The sequence below is a fragment of the Aspergillus bombycis genome, assembly GCF_001792695.1.
Source record: "Aspergillus bombycis strain NRRL26010 chromosome Unknown contig00083, whole genome shotgun sequence".
In the NCBI taxonomy this organism is placed as follows: domain Eukaryota; kingdom Fungi; phylum Ascomycota; class Eurotiomycetes; order Eurotiales; family Aspergillaceae; genus Aspergillus; species Aspergillus bombycis.
The window spans coordinates 23,922-44,165 of NW_019170085.1; the positions used below are offsets into that span (position 1 = coordinate 23,922).

At 47.7% G+C, this 20,244-nt stretch overlaps 5 protein-coding genes across 5 annotated transcripts; 2 read left to right on the forward strand and 3 right to left on the reverse strand.

The window, feature by feature from the left end:
* Nucleotides 1-327: 327 nt before the first annotated feature.
* Nucleotides 328-1,728, reverse strand: ABOM_008151 (FAD-dependent oxidoreductase; the record flags this gene model as incomplete). The annotated part of the gene is made up of 2 exons (XM_022535280.1): nt 328-660; nt 733-1,728. 2 exons carry the CDS (start codon nt 1,726-1,728, stop codon nt 328-330), a joined length of 1,329 nt encoding a protein of 442 aa, XP_022386485.1.
* Nucleotides 1,729-2,211: 483 nt separating this feature from the next.
* Nucleotides 2,212-4,151, forward strand: ABOM_008152 (uncharacterized protein; the record flags this gene model as incomplete). The annotated part of the gene is made up of 5 exons (XM_022535281.1): nt 2,212-2,387; nt 2,502-2,777; nt 2,838-3,013; nt 3,086-3,438; nt 3,534-4,151. The coding sequence occupies 5 exons, from the start codon at nt 2,212-2,214 to the stop codon at nt 4,149-4,151; spliced, it is 1,599 nt and encodes a 532-aa protein (XP_022386488.1).
* Nucleotides 4,152-12,347: 8,196 nt separating this feature from the next.
* Nucleotides 12,348-13,118, reverse strand: ABOM_008153 (uncharacterized protein; the record flags this gene model as incomplete). Its single annotated transcript, XM_022535282.1, has 3 exons — nt 12,348-12,410; nt 12,457-12,951; nt 13,011-13,118. 3 exons carry the CDS (start codon nt 13,116-13,118, stop codon nt 12,348-12,350), a joined length of 666 nt encoding a protein of 221 aa, XP_022386487.1.
* A 1,936-nt stretch (nt 13,119-15,054) lies between these two features.
* Nucleotides 15,055-16,389, reverse strand: ABOM_008154 (uncharacterized protein; the record flags this gene model as incomplete). The annotated part of the gene is made up of 4 exons (XM_022535283.1): nt 15,055-15,805; nt 15,873-15,940; nt 16,005-16,148; nt 16,207-16,389. The coding sequence occupies 4 exons, from the start codon at nt 16,387-16,389 to the stop codon at nt 15,055-15,057; spliced, it is 1,146 nt and encodes a 381-aa protein (XP_022386482.1).
* A 2,453-nt stretch (nt 16,390-18,842) lies between these two features.
* On the forward strand, nt 18,843-19,656 carry ABOM_008155 (uncharacterized protein; the record flags this gene model as incomplete). Its single annotated transcript, XM_022535284.1, has 2 exons — nt 18,843-19,089; nt 19,142-19,656. The coding sequence occupies 2 exons, from the start codon at nt 18,843-18,845 to the stop codon at nt 19,654-19,656; spliced, it is 762 nt and encodes a 253-aa protein (XP_022386481.1).
* Between the last annotated feature and the right edge of the window lie 588 nt (nt 19,657-20,244).

The following is a 20,244-nucleotide window of genomic DNA, read 5'->3' on the forward strand; positions in this document are numbered from 1 at the left end:
GGTTGAATAGCGGCTTCTGAAGGTATAATAGGGCTGCGTTCGCGGGCTTCCCTTAGCACTATAAACTAGACTTCGGTATAGTTAATCAGTATTAAGTAGTGCCCGGTCTGATGGTATTCAATCTGTAGATTAAAAGAGATAAGAATTATAATAGTAAATTTTTTTAAAGACAAGCAATGTAGGGTTAAAAACAGCAGGTTTTTGACCACGGTTCTACTACAGCGTCCCCCGCCAGCAGCAGGTAATTCCGCATATCAAATAAGAAAGGACGTCATACGACAAAGCCCATAGGTTGTGTTTAATTCCTATGTATGCTATAATATTCCTTTACAAACCCAGTTTGCCGGCCAGAGCTCTGATATCAGTGCACCAGACCTCAAAGTATGGCTTTGCTTTCTGTTGAAGAGTCTCTGGAGTGGCATCTTGCATCTCACGGAAGAAGTAGTCTTCCCGGACAGTCTCCTTCGAGTAGGGTTGCTGTAACCTGAGCTTGTTCTCAGTGGTTGTCGGATTGACAAAGGACTGAAAGACTTTTCTGCGTTCGTCCGAATACAAGGTCAGCAGTTGGTCCGATCTCGACTCCTTCAGAATCATGATCAAAGCCTCGGACAATGCGTCGGCATCCAGCAGGCCTGTGTTGAGTCCCATGGCTCCGTAAGGCTGTTATCGATGATCAGCTTAAGAAACACACCACAGGTGAGAATGAGATAAAAGTCCAAGGGCTACACTTACATTGTTGAGATGTGCAGCGTCACCAGCCAGCAGACAGCGCCCTCGTCGCATGGTCGGCACGAGACGCTGATGGATGCGATAGACGGTTCGCTGCTGGATCGTGACATCGAGCGGTCTGGGTCCCACCATCACCTCTTCGTAAAACGCCTTGATTGTCTCGTCCTTCAGCAGTTCTTCATCGGACCGGGTGTCTTCCGCGGGGACCGAAATGGTGTATCGCCAGAGGGTCTTCTGCCCCAGCACCGGCTCTGACAAGGGGGTCAGGATGGTCGGGTTCGGAGTCGCCATGACATAGCAAGTGGGGAAAACGGGATCGACTTCGTTGAGCAATACGACGTCCGTCGAAATCAGCCGTTCGGGCCATGTATGTCCCAGGCACGGAATGCCGAGCAGTTTCCGGGTCGTGGATTTGCCGCCATCGGCCCCGACTAGGTAGGCACCGCTGAATCTAGAATAGGTATTGGTCGCCGGGTTTCTCGTCATGACCGTCACTCGATCGCCAGTAGCAGGATTCGGGTCCTCGATGGATGTCAACTCGGCGTTAAAATGGACGGTCACAAAGCCTGTGTCCAGGGCCTCGTGGAGCAGTAGCTTCGTGAGCTCCGACTGACGAAGATTCAGCAGCCCCGATGGGAAGGGGAAGGTGGTGTCATTGGGATCACAGAGCGGCTGGCTGGCAATCATCTCGCCGTAGGTCTTACCACCGTCTGTGCTGCGACTCACCGGCGGCGTTCGCCAGCAGAGCCCTGCGGTCATGAATCCCTCGGCCCGCACGAGGTCATACAGCCCTGCCTTTTGGAGCGCAACCTGCGCGGCCCCGTAATAGCCAACTGCGCGGGGACTGTATGGGAGCTCGGGGGCTTTCTCAAGCACAGTCACCGTGATTCCTTGTTTGCCCAGCCTGTAGGCTAGAAAGACTCCCACGGGGCCGGCACCAACAATCAAGACACTAGCCTCTGCACTAGGCGACTGGAGATTCTCGATCTTGACAGCCATTTTGGTGTCGGGTAATAACCACACACACAATTGGTGCAAGCGTGTTCAAGGAAGGGGGGAAACAAGGATCTTGAAAGTAAGGGCCAACTAGTGGACGTGAAATAGCTGTATGCTTAAAGAGATATTGGTAGCCAAACGACCATTCGACAGACGATTCATATATATAGCGCAGCATCCCACCCCTGGGACCAATAAGGGACAGGACGACTTTCGGCGGGGTAGCCGAAGATAAACAGTGGGATTGGGGTAACCCCACGGGGAGAAAAGAGGCAAAATCCCATTCGATGTGTATAGGGCTGGGCGTGGTTGAGGACTAAAGAACTTGTGGAATGGCATAGTCGGAATCCACGGCTGCTCGCCGGCACCCCCGCCACGGCTTCCCCACCGGGTGGTTGTGGGTTATGATTGAGCCCCCGCAGGTTAGCGACCACGCACTGCCAGAAGCACTGTAAACAATATCGTGAGGTTTCACGGAGAAAGAAAATGACAACTATATTCACACATCCATTACTCGGCACCCTCCGCGGCAGGAGGGTGGACACGGTCGTCCAGTTTCTTGGAATTAGATATGGCACCTTCGCACAACGCTTCGCCCCCCCATCGATATATGATGCTCGAAGTAATGGCGATGGGCAGGTCATTGATGCGACCGTATATGGGTACGTGATCCGTCTCCTTACGCAGTGTCGACGTCCATTCAGATTGATGGAGGAATTCTCTACGGCCTCTGGCTCAAGGAAGTCACAATGTGGCTAACAGAGCAAGCAATCAAGACCTGATGCTCTTGCTGCTGCCTCTTGTCAGGATGAGCTTCGACTCATTCAGCACCCTTTAGAGCATAGTACATTCACCATGTCGGATACAGACGTCCTAAACCTGAATATCACCGTGCCTCTGATGGAAAATCAAACAAAGCCGTGGCCAGTGATGGTATTTGTCCATGGCGGAAACTTTGCCGGAGGATCTCCAGCCTGGCCTCAGAATGATCTAGCTCGTTTCGTCAAGAGATCTAAGGAACTCAATATGCCTCTCATTGCCGTCACCGTCAGGTCGGTCATGCTATGAACCACCACCTCTACAGAAACATATCTCACAATGCCGTTTTCTAGCTACCGAGTCGGCGCTCTTGGATTTCTGACATCGGAAGAACTCAGGAGGAGTGGCTTAACCGGTAATAATGGGCTTCGAGATCAAATGACCGCGCTTTTGTGGTTGAAAGCCAATATTGGAGGCTTTGGAGGTGATGCAGATAATATCACTTTCGTCGGGCAGAGCGCAGGTGCTGGTAAATACTTATTCCCCCATCATCTCAGGCACACTACGTGGGAGTACAACGTTTAAAGACTAACGTACAAAGTATCCGGGATGCTTCATCTGTCTAGCAAGGTGCCCCTTTTTAAGCGGCTCGCATGTCTAGGAGGGCAGTTTCTAGCTGTACAACCACTCCCTGCATCCGTACATGAAGAACTCTACTCCACCGCTACCACCATATTAAATTTGCAGGAACGATCGGCAGCGGAGCGGCTGAAACAGCTTCAAAACCTCCCGTGCGAGGATTTGAGCAAGATCTATTCACTGCCTAGTCGTCCTCTTATTGATGGTGATGTTTGCAATGAGTTACCCACATTCGCCAGCTTGGAACACGGCATCCCATCCACTTTGCATAAAGGGTGGTGCCAGGAAATCTTCATTGGAGATTGTGCATTTGATGTAAGTCACCATAATCTACCGTCGCTTCATTCTTCAAGACACAGTATCTCCCTGGCTAGTCTTTTCAACCTTAAGTAACACTCAGACAACAACAGGCATCCATTCTGGCCGGTGTTCTTGAGAAATCAAAAGATAACCTCGCGTCACGGTTCATCGCCCACCTCTCAGAGATCCTCCCCGATAAACGCGACCTTCTCAATGACCTCCTAGTCGCATACGGCCTAGACAGCACATCCAGCCCCAACGATAAAGCAGCCGTTGAGGCCATCCTGCAATTCGGTCACGATATCGCCTTCTACGCGCCCGCCGTGGCCATCGCGGAGGCGTGGGACGGACCGTCGTATCTCTACCACTTTAACGAACCAAACCCCTGGCCTGGTCGCTGGCAAGGCCGGTCGTCGCATATTACCGACCTTGCCTTCCTCTGGCACAATTACGACGAGTTTCTGTCCGACGAGCAGCGGCAGACGAGCCGGCAGTTCAGCGCCGACCTGATTTCGTTTGTGAATGGCCTGGCTCCTTGGCCTGCTTTCCACTCACCGTCTGCGCCTCTCGTCCGAACATACGGCCCCAGCAGTCACGGTTCCATCGCGGGGCTAGCGACGGAGAATTCATCCGCTGCAGGCCGTCGGGGGGTTATCTTCTCGTTGATCGAAGAGGGCGGGGCGGATGTATTGCTGAAGGCTTTTGGAAGCTTTTTGGCAAAATGTTAGTATTAGAAGAACTCCAGTTATTAGGTACCTCAATAACAGAATAAGGATGTGTATATATAATCAGAATTAACAGATTGTCGTGCAATTGGATCATTACAACTTTAATCTGACCTTGAGAAACGTGTTACATATGCCTGTTTTTGGCAATAGATCTTGTTTCTTATCTTTTCTTTCGTTTTTTTTTAACAAGACAAGCATAGCAGCTTCATTGGACAAAGGTGCCCCATTGAAAAGGAGAAGAATACTACAAGCGTAGAGATCGGGTTATGGACGGTCACAACTAAAGTGTCATGACCTTGTCTATGGTAGAGATCATGGCTTCACAGCAGGGCCATGGCATGTGTTCCAACTCCATCTTGAAAAGTGTCAGGGAGCGCAATATCCCGTTCTTCCCTGCAGCTTCCGGTGGCGAAGCTCGAAGCTTTGCACCCACCACAAGTGCCGCATGAAACAGAATGATGGGAAGCCATACAGAAGTCACGGCCGTGTCTGCTTTGACATCCACCTGTTCTAGTAGAAGCCATGAAACCTTTAAAGCATCTTCCGGAATGTCAAAGCACACTGCGCCAAGGGAGTCAGGCGGCTGCGGCGGATTGGGATCTTCGGAAAGACAAGCATACTGGGCCAGTCGAGGGAGCTGTAGTGTTTGTGGACAAACCAGGAGTAGACGGCAGAATAGATAAAGTGCCTTAATATCCGATGGGACCGTAGGTCCGAAATACTCAAACCAGTGATCGAGGGCAAGGGACATATTAGTACATATTTTTCTTGCTTCCCGACTGGGTGAGAAAGGGGTCAGATAGTCGTTTTGTTGACCGATTCTGGGGAGAGAACCCCAGGATGTGTAGCAGTTTGCGTCATAAAAGACTCTGGTGTAGACGACTGTGTCGGATAGAATTGCACTCAATAGAAGGAGAGCATTCTCCCTGTTCACAGCAAGATTGTTTAATTGGCCACATTTCAGCGAGAGATAGGCATCTTGGAAAGTATGGGTACCCGGCGGTAACGGCATACGAAGCTCTGTGGCTGAATACGAAGGAGTGCGATTCAGGTGAATTGCTCGCATGCTGTCCAGAAGGAAAAGGTGGGACATGATGCGGCTATGTGGGCAAGAATAAGCTTGGTTATTCTTTAAGAATGCCAAAGGCGTGCAAAAGAAAAGGAGGCCCATGCTTACTGAAGATGCGTCGTCCATGACTCGGCATTATAATTATGATCTTCTTTCGGTGGAAAAGGGGTTTCATGTAGTCTTAATCTCCGTGCAATCTTGCTCAAATTCTTAGCCAGGTTCGAGAGGGGTAAACAGTTGATAAAGTGGCACTTACTGTTTCCAAGCATCCATGGAACTGATTTACTGCCTTCCAGACCTTCATGTCACTTGTCAATATGCCGTACGTCTCCAAAAGCGCTCCCTAATCGTTTCTTGAGTCAAGTTGCACTGCGAACCGTGCGATTGAAGACACTTACAGCAATCAAAACCTCAATCTTTCTGGCCTCCCGATTGTCTAGTTCAAGAACAAGGGTGAGCAATTTGCTCCCCGCCCAGAAATAGTCCGTTGCGGGGCCCTGAATTGTGTCATCACTGTCAGACGATGTGGCTATAAGCGGGGCGCGAGCATGAACAACGGCACCTAAACACGCGCGGGCATATGCAAGATACGGAGCCTTCGATTCAATAGAGATCAAGGACTGGAAATAAACATGATCCCGGAATGATGTTGCAAAGATAGCTGATACCTGTGAGGTGGCCAAAGACGAGGGAAATGAAGGCAGATCCTGCAACATTAACAGCGGATAAAACGATTGTTGAGTAGAACCAGACTAGGTGAAAGCTTAGCATAACTTAGGTTGGCAGACCGACAGGTGGCAAGCCATACATTTGATTCTCTCCCGTCTCTATCTGCTAGATCGGAAGAGACTCTGGCAGAGCCATGCTCAGACGATGATGTTTCTAAAAGTGGCGGATGGAGGCCCGGTGCCCTGTTGCCAGGTGTATGGTTGTAGTCCCGAAGCAACAGGTCTTTGAATGCCTGCAAGAATGATGGCTGTGGTGTTTCATGTGCATATGCTGCATCATGACACCGTGGATCTCTCTGTCCCGGCCACATGGCTGTATGCAGTGGGGCTGAGGGTCAAGTTCCACCCATCCCAGATGTGACCCTTTCTTCCTGTCAAAAAAGTCAGTGCATCAGTCCTATGGTGTATCATATTTGGATGCTGACGCTGTGTGCATCGCTTACCGGCGACTGAGAAAACCAGGTGTGATAGTCTGGACAGACAGAAATAGGACGCAGCGACAACTGACTCAGGATTTAGTAATAGGCGACACCCGGACCCGCCGCTTTCCGGGTGCGCACCCGAATGCGATTATCTACGACAGGAAGCAAAGACCTTCAGTCTTCAGATTCGAGATATAATTCTAGACTCATAGGCTTAAGTGCTGCGGTACGTAACTCCAGTTGAGCAAAAAGAAATACTATAACGCGCAGGGGACTTTTCCGTGTGAATAATTCATTTGGCTTTACTAGTTATCTACCCAGTACTTGCCGGAACAGCTCGTTATAAGCATTATGATCGTCAATTGGATGTGTCAATGGTTTTATTCAAATGCCTCCAGACCATCTTGGCTTTCAATCCACTTCGGACTTTCCGCTTGGCATGCAATTTTCTGTTTAAAGCTGATTCTTACTATACTTTAAGCTTTGTATCGCTGTTCTGTCTTGTATCCTGCTGGTTAGCTTCATGTATATTTTTAACATATTACGCTCCTTCAGTCCTCCAGGATGGACTCTTCAGTAAGGATACATAGGCCATAGACAAACTCGGCCTTAAATATTTAGAACAAGTAGAGACCATGTGTATCGTCTCTACCACCTCTCAGTGCCTAAGACCATAGGGAGGAGACAACTATGCTTTCCGTCAGCTCCGCCCCAACATACTCGAGCCACACGCCGGAGGCTAGTATGTAGTTGAATGGGTGACTATCGGTGAATCCCTTCTGTCAAATCCCTTGGGATCCGATACTTTGCCCCTAGCTGGCCGCACGTTTCCCAGTGAGAAAGGGGCGTGGTGGGGTCGCCGAAGTTGACTTTCGGCTGCCCCGCCAACAAGGTTAACTAACAATGGGTGCCTCCCTCTGAAAGTACGTAATTCTTGATCTCGTCAATTAATCCCTTTCCCTTCATCTTCGAGAATCCTATGCTCCGAGACATCCGAACTAAAAGGACAGAACTAGATCAACATGACCAACCTGAGCAAGCCCAGCACCATTGAGCGGACCATCGCCATCACCGAGATCCATCAGGTCCTCCATAGATACTGCATTTTGGCGCGAGAAAATGCGCCGTTCCACGAGATGAAAGACCTCTTTCTCCCTGATGGCATTTTCCGGCTGCCAAATGGCACCGCCGTAGCACCGCAGGACATGGGAAACGTGGTGCAGGGAAAACCGCCGCAAATGATCCGTCACCATATCACCAGCATCGATGTTCAATTCGTGGGCCCCAGGAACGCCAGCACGAAGTCGCTGTTTCTGGCGATGACACACCGGTCTAAAATTGACCACTGGGGATACTGGCAGGATGACTTCCAGCTCGACGAGCAGGGGAACTGGTTGATTGCAGAGAGGCAGATCGTGGTTGAGGGACAAGACCCTGCTGGATGGTACGCGGATACCTACTGTGCTTGATTTTGGCTGTGGTTAGTTGAACGTTGGAATTTTGTATATTTCAGAATAGATACCACTACTACCTTGTTTTAGTATCTGCTCGGTTGCTGTTTTTATTTGTCCCTCCGCGCGCCTCCCTGGATATAGTGTGGTCGTCTACTCGGTTGCATTAGCCCAGTGTTCGTGCTAGACTGGAATAACCAGAGCTTCATATTCCTGTATGGTCAAGTAAAAGCCAGTACATCTGTGGGAACAATCGGCATTTCCTATGCTAAAGTCTATTCATTCGTACTAAGAACCAGCGCCGGTAGAGGTGGAGCACCCAACATTGGCACAACAACCTTCCAGTCAATGTGTCAGATGCAACACACTCTCTATATGTTCTGTATTATAGCCCTGCTCTTTGTACCAACTCTCAGGTCGGTAGTATTCGAATAGGTAGTATAGCAGCCCTTGCGTAGTTCGTCCTGATATGTCCTTGGATACAGTCACATGACGAATAGGTTAGAACTTGGAGAATGCTAGGATTTTATACTTGGTATCTCTCAATACTTCTTCTACCTATTTAGTGATATCTAGAGCTGAGAGTCATACGAGTCATATATTTGAGCAGCGTTGTACAGTTCTAATAGGGACTGGACACAATGCCCATGCGGCCTTGTTCAATCATGACAGACCGCAATGAGAGATCACACATCAGCCAGGTGATATCATTCAATTGCATGCATTGGCTTTCTGCTGCTTGGTATTGAGTAGCCTTGGTTCCGTATGAATTCATGGATTAGATACAGTTACTACTTTTGTCATAATTCGATAGAATATCTGAGATATATGTACTTGAGAGTTCTGCAGAAGGCCCATTCCCTTGTTAAGAGTGGACAAGAGCAGGTCATCTCGCTTCTCCGCAAGTACATGGTAACACCATAACACTAGGCATGAAAAGAATACACCATACGAGAGATGTGGTATCTCTGCAACTGGTGAAAAGCCCTCTGTAGCGTGGACTCTGGAGGTCCCAGAGCTGCACAACACGGTCATGGCGTGCTCTATCAATGTTCCTGCATGGTATAATGAGATTTGACATCTCTCCGTGCGCGTCCACCTTCGAAGATAGTTGAGACTGTGGTCTGGTATATGGCGATGGGATTTGGACTCGATACTTGCAAAGGCGAAACGCTGTATGAGACGCAGATTCGCATTTAACGTGATGTTAGTAAGGAGGTAAAGGGACAGGATATTTCCATCATAATCGATAGGCAGTAAGCGCCGCCAACGACTCAACGCTAGTTCAATGGATTCACGAGACCAGAGATACTCTTCCTTTCCACTGTCAAAGCCCCGTAGCATGATTGGCCATGACAGAATCGCAAGAGCAGCGACCAACACATTCTTGTTGTGAAGAAAGCATGTCGGATCAATGGTTGAACCCGGTGTGAGTAGACCGCTGAGTGTCTGAGGAAGATAGCAGCCTTCAACTGGTTGTCCTTCAGAAGCCTCAAGAGTAGGATAGAAATGAGGTGGTCTTTGTAGCAAGAGTACTCTATAACATTCAAGGATATAGATGGACGCGAGAGCCCTGCCCCATATTAGCAAAGAGAATGGATCGGGCAGGGATAGGACAAATTACTGATTCTTGACATCATCATCCGTGTTTCGCATTCCTTTACTGGGTAGGATGCCAAAGTCATAGGCGACCTTTCCACGGATTAGTAAATATAGAAGCAATGTCCACTGTGTTGCCTGCCGACCTCTAACATCGTTGGGTGGAAAACTTCGGTGATTTCGTAGCATCGTTTGTCACCACTAAGGATTCCGAATAATTCAAGAGAAATGAACTGCTTAGAATTACCATCCGGCTCAATTGTTCTGAATTGAGATCGCATACATATTTCATTATTCCAATCTGATCATCGACATCATGGACTTCTTCATCGCAGTAAGCCTTGTATATAAGACAGGTGTAAGCAGACTCTTTGGTCATCTCGACGGAGATGTATGCAGACGATACGGAAGTGTCTTACAAAGGTCAGCAGCAGTCGGCGGGCATCTGAGAACAATGCCTTTGCCACGACGGAAGCACCGGATGTCGAACAATAGATGCCACCCACTGCAGCCATCGCCAAACGAAGCCCCTCTTGCAGCTTTCCTGGTGGGTTGATGTGCTTGAATACAGGAAACGCGGTGGCGACGTGGAGCTGAAACAATGAGAGGAGAACCTCTACCATTTCGATATCGTATAGCTCTGTGCAGGGGCTTTTGTAAATCCAAGCCATATCTTGAGGCCTAGATGAAGGTCCTTCACTGGATACCTCATTCATATACCCCAAAAGCACATTCAAGGCCTGTTCACATGGGCGGGCAGTGTTGCCCTGAAAAACTGGCTGATGTGACAGCACAATTGGCCATTCTGCATTACCTGTATATCCATCTGAGGTACCAACCAACTCTTGAGCAAGAGCAGAGCTTGCCTCAGCCTCAAATGCCAGGAAGTCGAACAGCTATTTAGGTATAAGTGTCCGGGTAGAATGAGTTGATAGCATTGTGTACCCACAGTTAGATTATCCGAATACGGCAGTGGCCCAGTGGAGGCGGTTGTTGAATCTAGGAGCTCATCCCAAGATAAACCGAGCTCAGGCTGACCTTGCAAGGGTTCTCCAGCCGAAGCTTCCGTGTTAGAAGCGCGAGCAGAATTATGTGGGGCATCACTAATTCGTTCAGCATCGTCCACGTCTGTCAGAGTCTTTGACGTTGCACGATGCAATAAAGATGGGCCTCCACCCTCCATTTGGGTGAACGTTTGATTAGAGCAAGCACGAGCATTACCACGATGTCCCCGCCGCTTGAACAGGCATGACTCCCCCCGAGTCCGGCAAGACGAGCAAGGAATTCCCCCGACACATTTCAACTTTTTGGAATGACATCGATCACAAGCCATAAATGTGCGGGGCCTTGTCGTGGGGGGTAAATATTCTGAAGATGCGCTTGCTTCTGGGTGATTCCGTTGCAAGTGCCGGGTCAACACGTCCGAGCGGGCAAACCGCTGAAGACATACTCCACAACTGAAGGGCTGCTCCCTGGTATCTTTGCAGCTGTCGTCAACAATTCTAACCCAGGGTCTGAGAAAGCATACGAAGATCAGGTTACTAACGACAGCGACGGTGTCGCACCAAATGCTCAGTTCTCGAGAAACTGCGGAAGCACAGATCACACTATACTCTGGATTAGACAGTGGAAGGGAAATTGGAACTGGAAAAGGGATATCACTTTTACATGTTTTGAATCTGAAGTATTCTTGTCCGTCATCACGTGTATGCCTATCTTTACACCTTTGGGAAAGAAATAATAAGTGCCTTTCCAGTGGAATCAAAGGATCGGCTGGGCAGATCGGATTCATGGGAATGAGGTCGAAGGGAACGCTTTCATACAGCATTAAAATCATCGGTCATTTGTTTCTCCGCGTGGGTCCCGATTTAGTTTAGTACAGCATACTATGAGCACGTTAACCAATTATATATATTTATATAGACCCACTTATTCTGTGTCCAACATATGTCTATATACCACATGAGCAAATTGCAGGACTGAGAGAGGACTTGGAATGGAAAGAGAAAAGTAGAAGCCAGGAAGAAACAAAATATGTAATGGTCCACCGGCTGGCACCACCAGGAAATGTATGGAGAGTGTTAGAATGACTATAGCATGCGTTGCAATGACTAAAGTAGGATTAGCTGGTTGGTCGAGGAAGTATATTAGATAACTAGGATAATTGCTAATATTGAAATGTATGTATCGAATAAGAGTGTAATACTTTGTTTACCATGGTATGCTTGAGTAACGGGTCAAAATTCCCGATGAAGTCTATCAACTGGCATAGGATGACAGGGTTAGTGTTGCCTTCTATTGCCTACTAAACCAGTTGAAAATAGATATAGTCTTTGGAGTGATCACAGCTAATAATTGAAGTCTCAATGAAGACGAAATGTGTTATACCTGGGGCCTGATTCCCTCGCTTTATAGATCTGTGGATGCTAACTCAGCACTGCAAGAAACAATAATATTGTAATTGGTAGATATTAGTGTCGTCTATCTTGTTCAATGATCGGATTTCTATCGCTAGCTATTCCTGCCTTATAGATTCCGGATAGGATATGTTGAGACGATTATGGCTATAACCGATCGCTTTCTATTTCTATTAATTATGCTTCATATGGGGAGTTTAAGATATGTCTAGAAAGCCGGTATTGTCTCGAAATAGCCAGTGGGTCAATCATAGCAGAGCTCGAGTATGCTACAGTGCTCGATATTTTCGAATTAGATAGCTTGCAAAGAAGTTAGGCCATGGGAAAGTCAGTGATGTGTAATCGTACAGAAGCTTGAAATCGGCCAACACCGCCCAACTACACCCTCTACTGGGATCTGTTTGATTATTCATAACATGGGTCTCGTCCCACCAGTGTAGTTTCCATAGTACGTATCTTCCACAAAGTAGGGTTTTACCACCTGTCTTAAAAGGGCCATACATAGAATCGTCATGAATAATGATAATAATAACCCCACGCATGAACAAGCTGTCCGAGCTTAACATCCATTGCCTAGAGGGGGGTCAGCTGATTAGGGCAAAAAGGCCTGGTTCCTTACCAGAAGGTCTAGTAGCTCAGAGGCCATTAATGTATCGTCTTCCATCCAGTCGCGTTGTCTATTAGTAATAGATCCCTCGGAAACGGTTTGAGCGCGATCAAAATCTATCCAGAGTACTCTGCCTGTCTCTGGCTGAACTACCATATTCCGAGGATATGGGTCGCCATGGCAAACTCCAGCATCGTGGATTTGGTGAATAATCTGCAGAAGAGCAGCAGCACGGTCTTCGGTGTAGGTAGTAAGATCTATTTGCTTAAGATTTAGAATGAATTCCAGCAGAATCGCATTTAGAGGAAGTTTGTCCTTCAGGAAGCGATTGAAGTGAGGTTGCCATTGAATGGGGTCTATTTGCTCGATCACCCCATAGAAATCCGGGACAACCCCTTGCTGACACAACCCTCGCTCTTGCAAACGAACATATGCGGCACTCTCGCAGAGGAAAGGGTCAACCTCTCTGTACGTAGGATGCCATGGCTGCTTCTCTATGGTACGATACTGATTTTGTTAAGGACAGGTTCGCAAAGTAGCGTGGCGAGGTTTCGGAGTATACATACTACCTTCATGAGACATCGGCGTCCTTGCAGGGATACTTGAAAGACGCTAGATGTTTCAGACTCCTTTTCACAGCTGACGAACTCAAAGTCGTTGGAATTCAGTCCCATGATGTACAGTGAGGATGATGGTGTTTGTCTAATTCGAGAAAGCGGGATCATTGGCGTAGGAACAGCCCTCTCGTCCCCCAGTGGTGGTTGCGAGGCTGGATTTCGCTCAGATTATGTAAGGAAGCTTAATCCCCATTCTAGGCAGTGATTAGTTAGTTAGAATATAACAGTGTTAGTGAGACTCCATCTACAAAATATCTTTGCTTCTGCACATCGTTTTCACTATTGTTGGCAGATCGGCCCAGGACTTTCGGACGCTGGCTATTGCTTGGGTCGTATGTGGCATCGTTAGTTCGCCATGTATGACCGGATATTACAGTAGGATTTACTAGCTCGGAGGTTGTGTTTGTGAAACATTTCAATTAACTTTGGGATGTAAAAGACTTATATACAGGACTGAAGAACACAATACTCGAACATGTCAGGGTTGGATACATTATGTGCGGGCCATGGATCATGCTCAATAGGCCCGACATATATATCTCTTGTGTTAGCTGGGCTTCTCAAGTGGTGGTCAGTATGGACGGTCGGGTAGCTCCGGGCACCAGTCAGGGACCTGGCTTCCAGCTACTTCTTTCGGGGGAGACGGAGGGGCCTGCCTTGCTGGAGGAATTGCTGCTGATGTTTGGGCCATGGTAGGTGTTTTACTTTTTGCCGATTGAGACTGGCGATACTTGAAGCAAGCAAGCACACCGAGCAAAAAAACCGCAGGAACGCCAACGCCCACGCCAATGCCAAGTGCTATCTTTGTGGTGGGATTAAGGCCAGACCCAGATGCCGACGCTTGGGAGGTTCCTGTTGGGAGAGATAGCGTGCTACTTATGGATGATGATAGGGGTGGAGTTGTTGAGTTCGGTTCCAATGTCGAAGTCGCTGTGTAAGAAGTCGACGTACTCGTAGTCCGTTTCTTTTCGGTTATGTTGAAGTAATTCGAAGTAAATCCTTCGGGTGTATCGGCATTTATCCAGAAGAAGAAGATCGGCGAGTCTTGAAGGCTGAAACCGTAAGTTTGCACCATCCAGGTAAAATTAGTCACCCCGGTGTTATGTACCTGGGCTTCAAAGCTCGGCTTGGTTGTCAGTCGGATGGTTCAACCCAGAAGGTAAACGATAGAAACTATCAATGCGTACAAAATATGTTTCCCATATTAGCCCCAGTCTTTTGAGATAAGCTCTGCTGCCACATAGAGACATTAAAAGTAGTTAGGGTTGTCACCCATGAAATTTGTTGCTGTTCCCCAAGAACCCAGATGGGATTCTCAGCCGAGTCAGCGGCAGGGGGATTCACAAATCTATTTGGGTTGCTTTTTCCATTTCCCTGTGCCAATGCTATCTGTGGACCCCGAAGCAGTATAATTAAGAATATATGCAGAAACAAAGTAAGTGACCTTCGATTGTTCATGGTGGCTCGGTCGAGTGGGAGGAGTGGAACAGAGGTATACCTTCGAAAGAAACAAAAAGAGAAAGAAATCCTTATGGTATTGTGGGCCCATGAGGGTAGTTGTCAGCACGCTACGCAAAGAAGACTCGGGTTCACATTTATGGCGCAGCTGCATTAGTGTCCTTTCCATGAGCGCCTAGTACTACCTCCGAGGTCGTCCTTCTTTGTGTTAGATTAGGACTAGCATGGTGAATGGCCCTTCGTTTACAAGGGACCCTGATACAAGGGCTCCACGGCGATGGAAATAAGAGCACTTCGAGCAAGCCTGAGCAACAGCCAGGCTGGGCATTGCTTTGCCAGCCTAGCCTATCACAATGACCCGAAAGAAGCCCCGCAGACTGTTCCTATGTCAGGAGGTACCAAGCATATGCCAGGTACGCTATATATAGCTTCCCTGATTTATTGGGATGTAAATACTTGTTTTACGCTGGGTAAAAGAGGGAAAAAAATAGCACAGGCGCTTAGCATGATACTGAACCACTAGCCTCTAAGTTTTTCATACACCCCCTACCATAACCTCATGTATACCGGTATTGTCAAGCATCTTCAACGCCCCTTCTGGTAGCTCCAACTGTGTAGGGTCTATTTCATGAGCTAGAGCGTCGTCCGGTACTGCATGTACTGTACGTTCACCGCTCAGCAAGCGGCCAGCGTTGTACATCGTACTGTATATAGATCCAGCTGGGGTCTCCTTTTCGACCCAACCATCGTCATTGTGGATGTCTGATCCCCTCGCCTTTGGCCCAGCCGCCCTCCAGACTCCAATTAATGATGGAAATGGAGCAATACATCTCAACCAGCCTTTTTGGCAGTACCGACTAATTGCCACGTCGAGCTGAGCACCGCCACCCTCCGGTGTCAAGGAAAGAGCCGAAAGAATCTTTTGGGCTCCAAGATAAGTCACCGCGTATCCAAGAGCACATACTCCCTCCTCTGCATGTGCCACTAAGCGGGTGTTATTGCCAGCTCCCACGGGAGGGTCGCGCCAGTACGGCGGTAGTTCTGGGACAGGAACGACCGTGATATCATCGGTTGTCACGTGGATTGGACCAGCCCTGAAATTTATCCCACAGTGTCCTATCCAGAGCAGATCCCAAGAATCGCCATAGGGTGAATGTGAGGGCTTAGTATCACCTTGCACTAACTGCGAAGCGGATGCAAATCTATGCAGCTGTTTCTTTAAGTTGACATCCCAGTCCGCGTCGTCCTCAAGGATGAATGCGGTGGAAATCCGGTCCTGCACTATTCTAGAGTATGGCAGTCCTTTTAGCGCGAATGAGAGGGAATTTCACAATTTTGGGCGTATTCTCGTACCTTTGCATGACATTCAGATGTGCCCGCCAGACTCCCAACTCACCTGGTAGATAGCCAGGGTCCCAATTCTAAGACAAATCGTAAGACCTTAGTAGCGGCCATATAAGGCGTCCGAGCGAAAATTGCACTTACTGAAGGATATGCCTTTTTGTCAACATCCTCTGCAAACACCCCGTTTATGGGCTCCGGATGAAACTGCACGATGGAGGAAGCCAGTGTTATATAATCACGTTTATCCGGTCTGTTCGGCAGGTTGATGAAGAAGACCCTCTCGAACTGGTTCAGAAATGTCAGCGACCGGTGTGATCATATTGCTGCGCGTAGGGATGGTTACCCCAAGAGTCTCATTTTTCACTGCATCTAGATCGCGGCGGGCTGCCCCGGACGCACTTGCGCTCGCTCCTGTATACGATGGGTGCGGTAGCGCCCAGAAGAGTAAGAGAATTATTACAAACAGAATAGCAGCCTGTAATAAAGGACGATTGATTAATTTAGTTAGCTTAACGAGGTTGACCATTTTTTTCTTCTGATATGTCAGGAGGAAAGGGTGCCGCCTGTCAGCCCGTGAGCACGGGCGGCGGGCTATAAGTAAACGGACTTTTGGAAAAGAATGCAATTATCCGTAGCGTGATTTTAAGAGGAGCGGGTCAGAATTAGGACCTCGAGTTAAATATTTATCGATGATTTGTTCTCCGGCGGTTTCCCGCCCCACAGACTGCTTTTCATATCATTAATTTCCTTTTCCCCCAGAGCAGTCTGTCCAGTTCACGGAATAAGCCGCGTGAATTAGTACAGGACACTAAGCTCATGTTCCCTTTAAGGGGCCTTGGCCAGCGCTTATCATTACGCAGGATGGGATGGTGGCTGACTCTTGTAGTTAGGGTGTCTTTGTCTTTTATGTAACCATAATTTACTTCTGTGATGCCTTTGGAAAGCATCCCTACTAGGAGTGGGCCAATAACAGCGAGTACCTGGAACTTGGAAGGAATAAAATGACAGAAGGTAAGAACGGCACCTCGCCCTTTAACCACCACTCCAATTTGTATTTCCGACTCCTTCAACTGCCAGGCGCGTTGGCGAGGAGGTATTATACACATATGTTCAGGTGACAAGTGGCCACCCACAATTAAAATAGATGCCTTCTATAAGTATTGGTCCCTTCTCACGTTGGCTGGATAGATGCCCTGTCTCTGTCTGAAACAGAGCTCCTGAACTACTGCGTAAAGTCTAGAAAGGCAATGGGGGACAAGGGTCTTTCAGGGATTATCGCATAATCGTCCAATGTGGTAGGGAGTCAACGTTTAAGCGCCCTCGGCTAGGGCCAACGAGACCCACAGATGATCCCCATGATGGCGTCCACTACTTGGTGTTTGCGGTGGACTCTGGATGATCCCTTGCCCCTAAATCACTGTCATCGTCGCCTGGACACTTTGCTACGAGACAAAATACCACCTTCCTAGGTGGATATATGATCTGAATCCTTGGCATAAATTAGTAAATTAGTTCCTGGTATGGGGGAGTGATCCGAGGTCCGCCTAGTCTGTCTTCTTTCCCCTTTTTCTATTTTTTTTCCCTTTTTTTCTCTCTAATATTATTTAGTTTTTCGGTCGCTCTAGAGGAGCCATAGGTTCATCCTCTTTTTCATGATCCAACACACTAACCACACTGATTCCACGGCTGATCAGCGGATAAGAACCTTCGTAGTGGATAAAGCTTGACACTGATAGACTTTCCGTATGGATCGCCCAACATTTTCTTTCAAGCACGTAGTAGTAGTAGTAACTTAATACTGGAGTCTCACCAAAAGGCCCAACCCCCCTGCCACCAGAATCGACTAGTTTCTAGATTTATGATCCACTTCTTCCGTAACAGGAAAAAAGAATTTAAATGCCACGGATCTGATATGAAATCGGCCCATCAGCCATACGAAGTTCCCGGGCCCTCAATCTCCTGGCTCCCCGTACATAATATGCGGTTTGTCTTGCAGTTTTGAACCGGCCCGGCAAGGTGTCACCTGACGGTTCAGTCCTGTTCCTGACCCCGATGTGGTTTTAAGCTATTTACGAACGGTATTGGACATAGGGTAAAGAGGCAATAATCAGTCCAATAGTTGGTTTTGTTACCATTTAATTGACGATAGAGGTTTCTATTCTTCCTTGTCTACGTACCTTGCCCCAGTGTATCCTTATCTAGTTGACCGGCCCTCTACCCCGCATACTATATCCTCCATTACACTATAAGTGTAGCAATAACGATTCTCTTCGAATATTCCATACATATTTCTACCACACCACCCAAGTGGTGAATCATTCGACGACGGGGTACTTGCTGAAGGTTAAGGACGCATTTATATGCAAACAATTCCTATATTGCTACTAGTGCTAGAATACGACTCGGGGACAGGAGTTAGGATTTGAGACCTTTATCAAGCTTCAGTCCAATCTGTGAGCTCAGTATACTATCACCTTTTGAATTTGATAGAATAGTATATAAGATATTCTATACTATAAGTACGTGGCAGCTGTGGCTTAATGCAAAGCGCCAAGGCTTCGGTAGAAAAGAGAAAGCTGACAGTGTTGATGCTAGATATAGTTCACCATAACGCTTGGCGTTGGCTAAGATATACTAATCAAACCCTCCTTCAATTTTCATGGCATAGTACTTCTGCATTGCCTCTGTGCATAGAAGCTGCCAGGGTTTGGGAAGAAATACTGTGTAAAAGAAACATTAAGAGAATCACGGTTCACCCATCTTTTATTTGGCTCTCGGATAAATTTATACGGGAAGAAATAGATCAGGATGTCGGATGGAACCCTTTGCAGGGATATGACTCCCCAGCGCTAATCATCATATTAGGCGCCGAACCTCAGTTTGATGCAAGGCAGAATGGGGGCACTAGACGCCCGCGCTAACTTCGCATGTCTGCTATCAGCTTCTTCTCTTTTTTGCTCTTCTGTAGTATCATCAACCATGTCGGACTCATTCAAAGAGGTGACGCAAATCCATGGTATAGAGGTTGTTCAGGCAGGACTAGAACCCGTTCCAAATCAGAACAACCCACACCATGTCATCGTGCCTGTGTTAGCCAACGAGTCTGTACCACGCAAAACCAGGATATGCGGCCTACGCAAGATGACCTTCTGGCTTGTTGTAGCGGTAGCAGCACTTGTTGCGGTCGTGATCGCCTTAGCGGTTGGACTGGGTGTTGGTCTTACTAGTATGTCGAGGGTCGCTTCAAGAACTTGTGATGGCTGGTGCTAATTTTTCAGGGTCACATTCTACCTCAACGGCTCCTGTGGCGACACCCAGCTCAGAGATTACATCCACCCCGTCAGCATCGTCGTTATCGCCATCATCCTCATCGTCAACATCCTCGCCATCCAGCACATCAAGCTCGGGTCCTTCAGCAACATCCACTGCTCTCTTCGACAAGGGTACAAACTATATTTGTCCCGATGCCAACAACACCGAAGTAAGGAATGTTTCAGGCGGATCAGGAAGCTCTAGTTATTATATCTTCTGCGACGCCGATATCAGTTCAAGCTCGAAGAAAGATTTATCTTCAAGTGTACAGAGCTCATTTGCAGCCTGCCTGGCTCTTTGCAATTCCATGAACAATTTCCAGGATCGAGCCGATGTTGGCTGCACTTATAACTTCGAGGGTACGGGGAGTCAGGACAAAGGGACCTGTTGGTGCTTGAGTGGCGGGAACAAGTCTATTATCACAAACGTGGGGAATATGGCAGCTGTGCTGTCCACCGAAAATGTGAAGCTAGATTTATGACTTTATATAGCGTTTGCAAATAGGGTCTACAGTGCCGTTAACGTAGATTAGATTTCTCGGCATAGCGGTGTCATTAGTAGTCAAGTTACATATCGACGTTTGCTTTGGAAACATTGTATGCGTGATGGCAACCAGCACGACCTGAGAGATCTTGTTTCTAAGTACATACACACAGCCATCTATCCTAATACTTATGGTATAGTGCAGTCAAAGACATTGGCAGGTCGAGAGTTCCATATATAATGAGCAACCCCAATGACACCCGCAATGATCGAAAGCACAAAGTATATCGCGATAGTTGAATCTTTTTCCACTCGCGATTTAGAATCGACTTAGTGTGCAATTCTAAGATACTACATTTTATTATATACATAATCAAGTGCTTTTTGATCCCATATTTCATTTCAAATCAGTTACTAGAAGTTCTGGTGCTTGGTAGACCATAGGTCTGACTAGTTGTCTAATTCCTCGAAAGCCGACCACTAAACCGGTGGGGTCGGTTAATAAATATGGCTTGAAGAGAAGAATACCCGAGTAGGTAGTATAAATGAATCCCGATATATCAAATACAACTTCGTTGACTCTGAA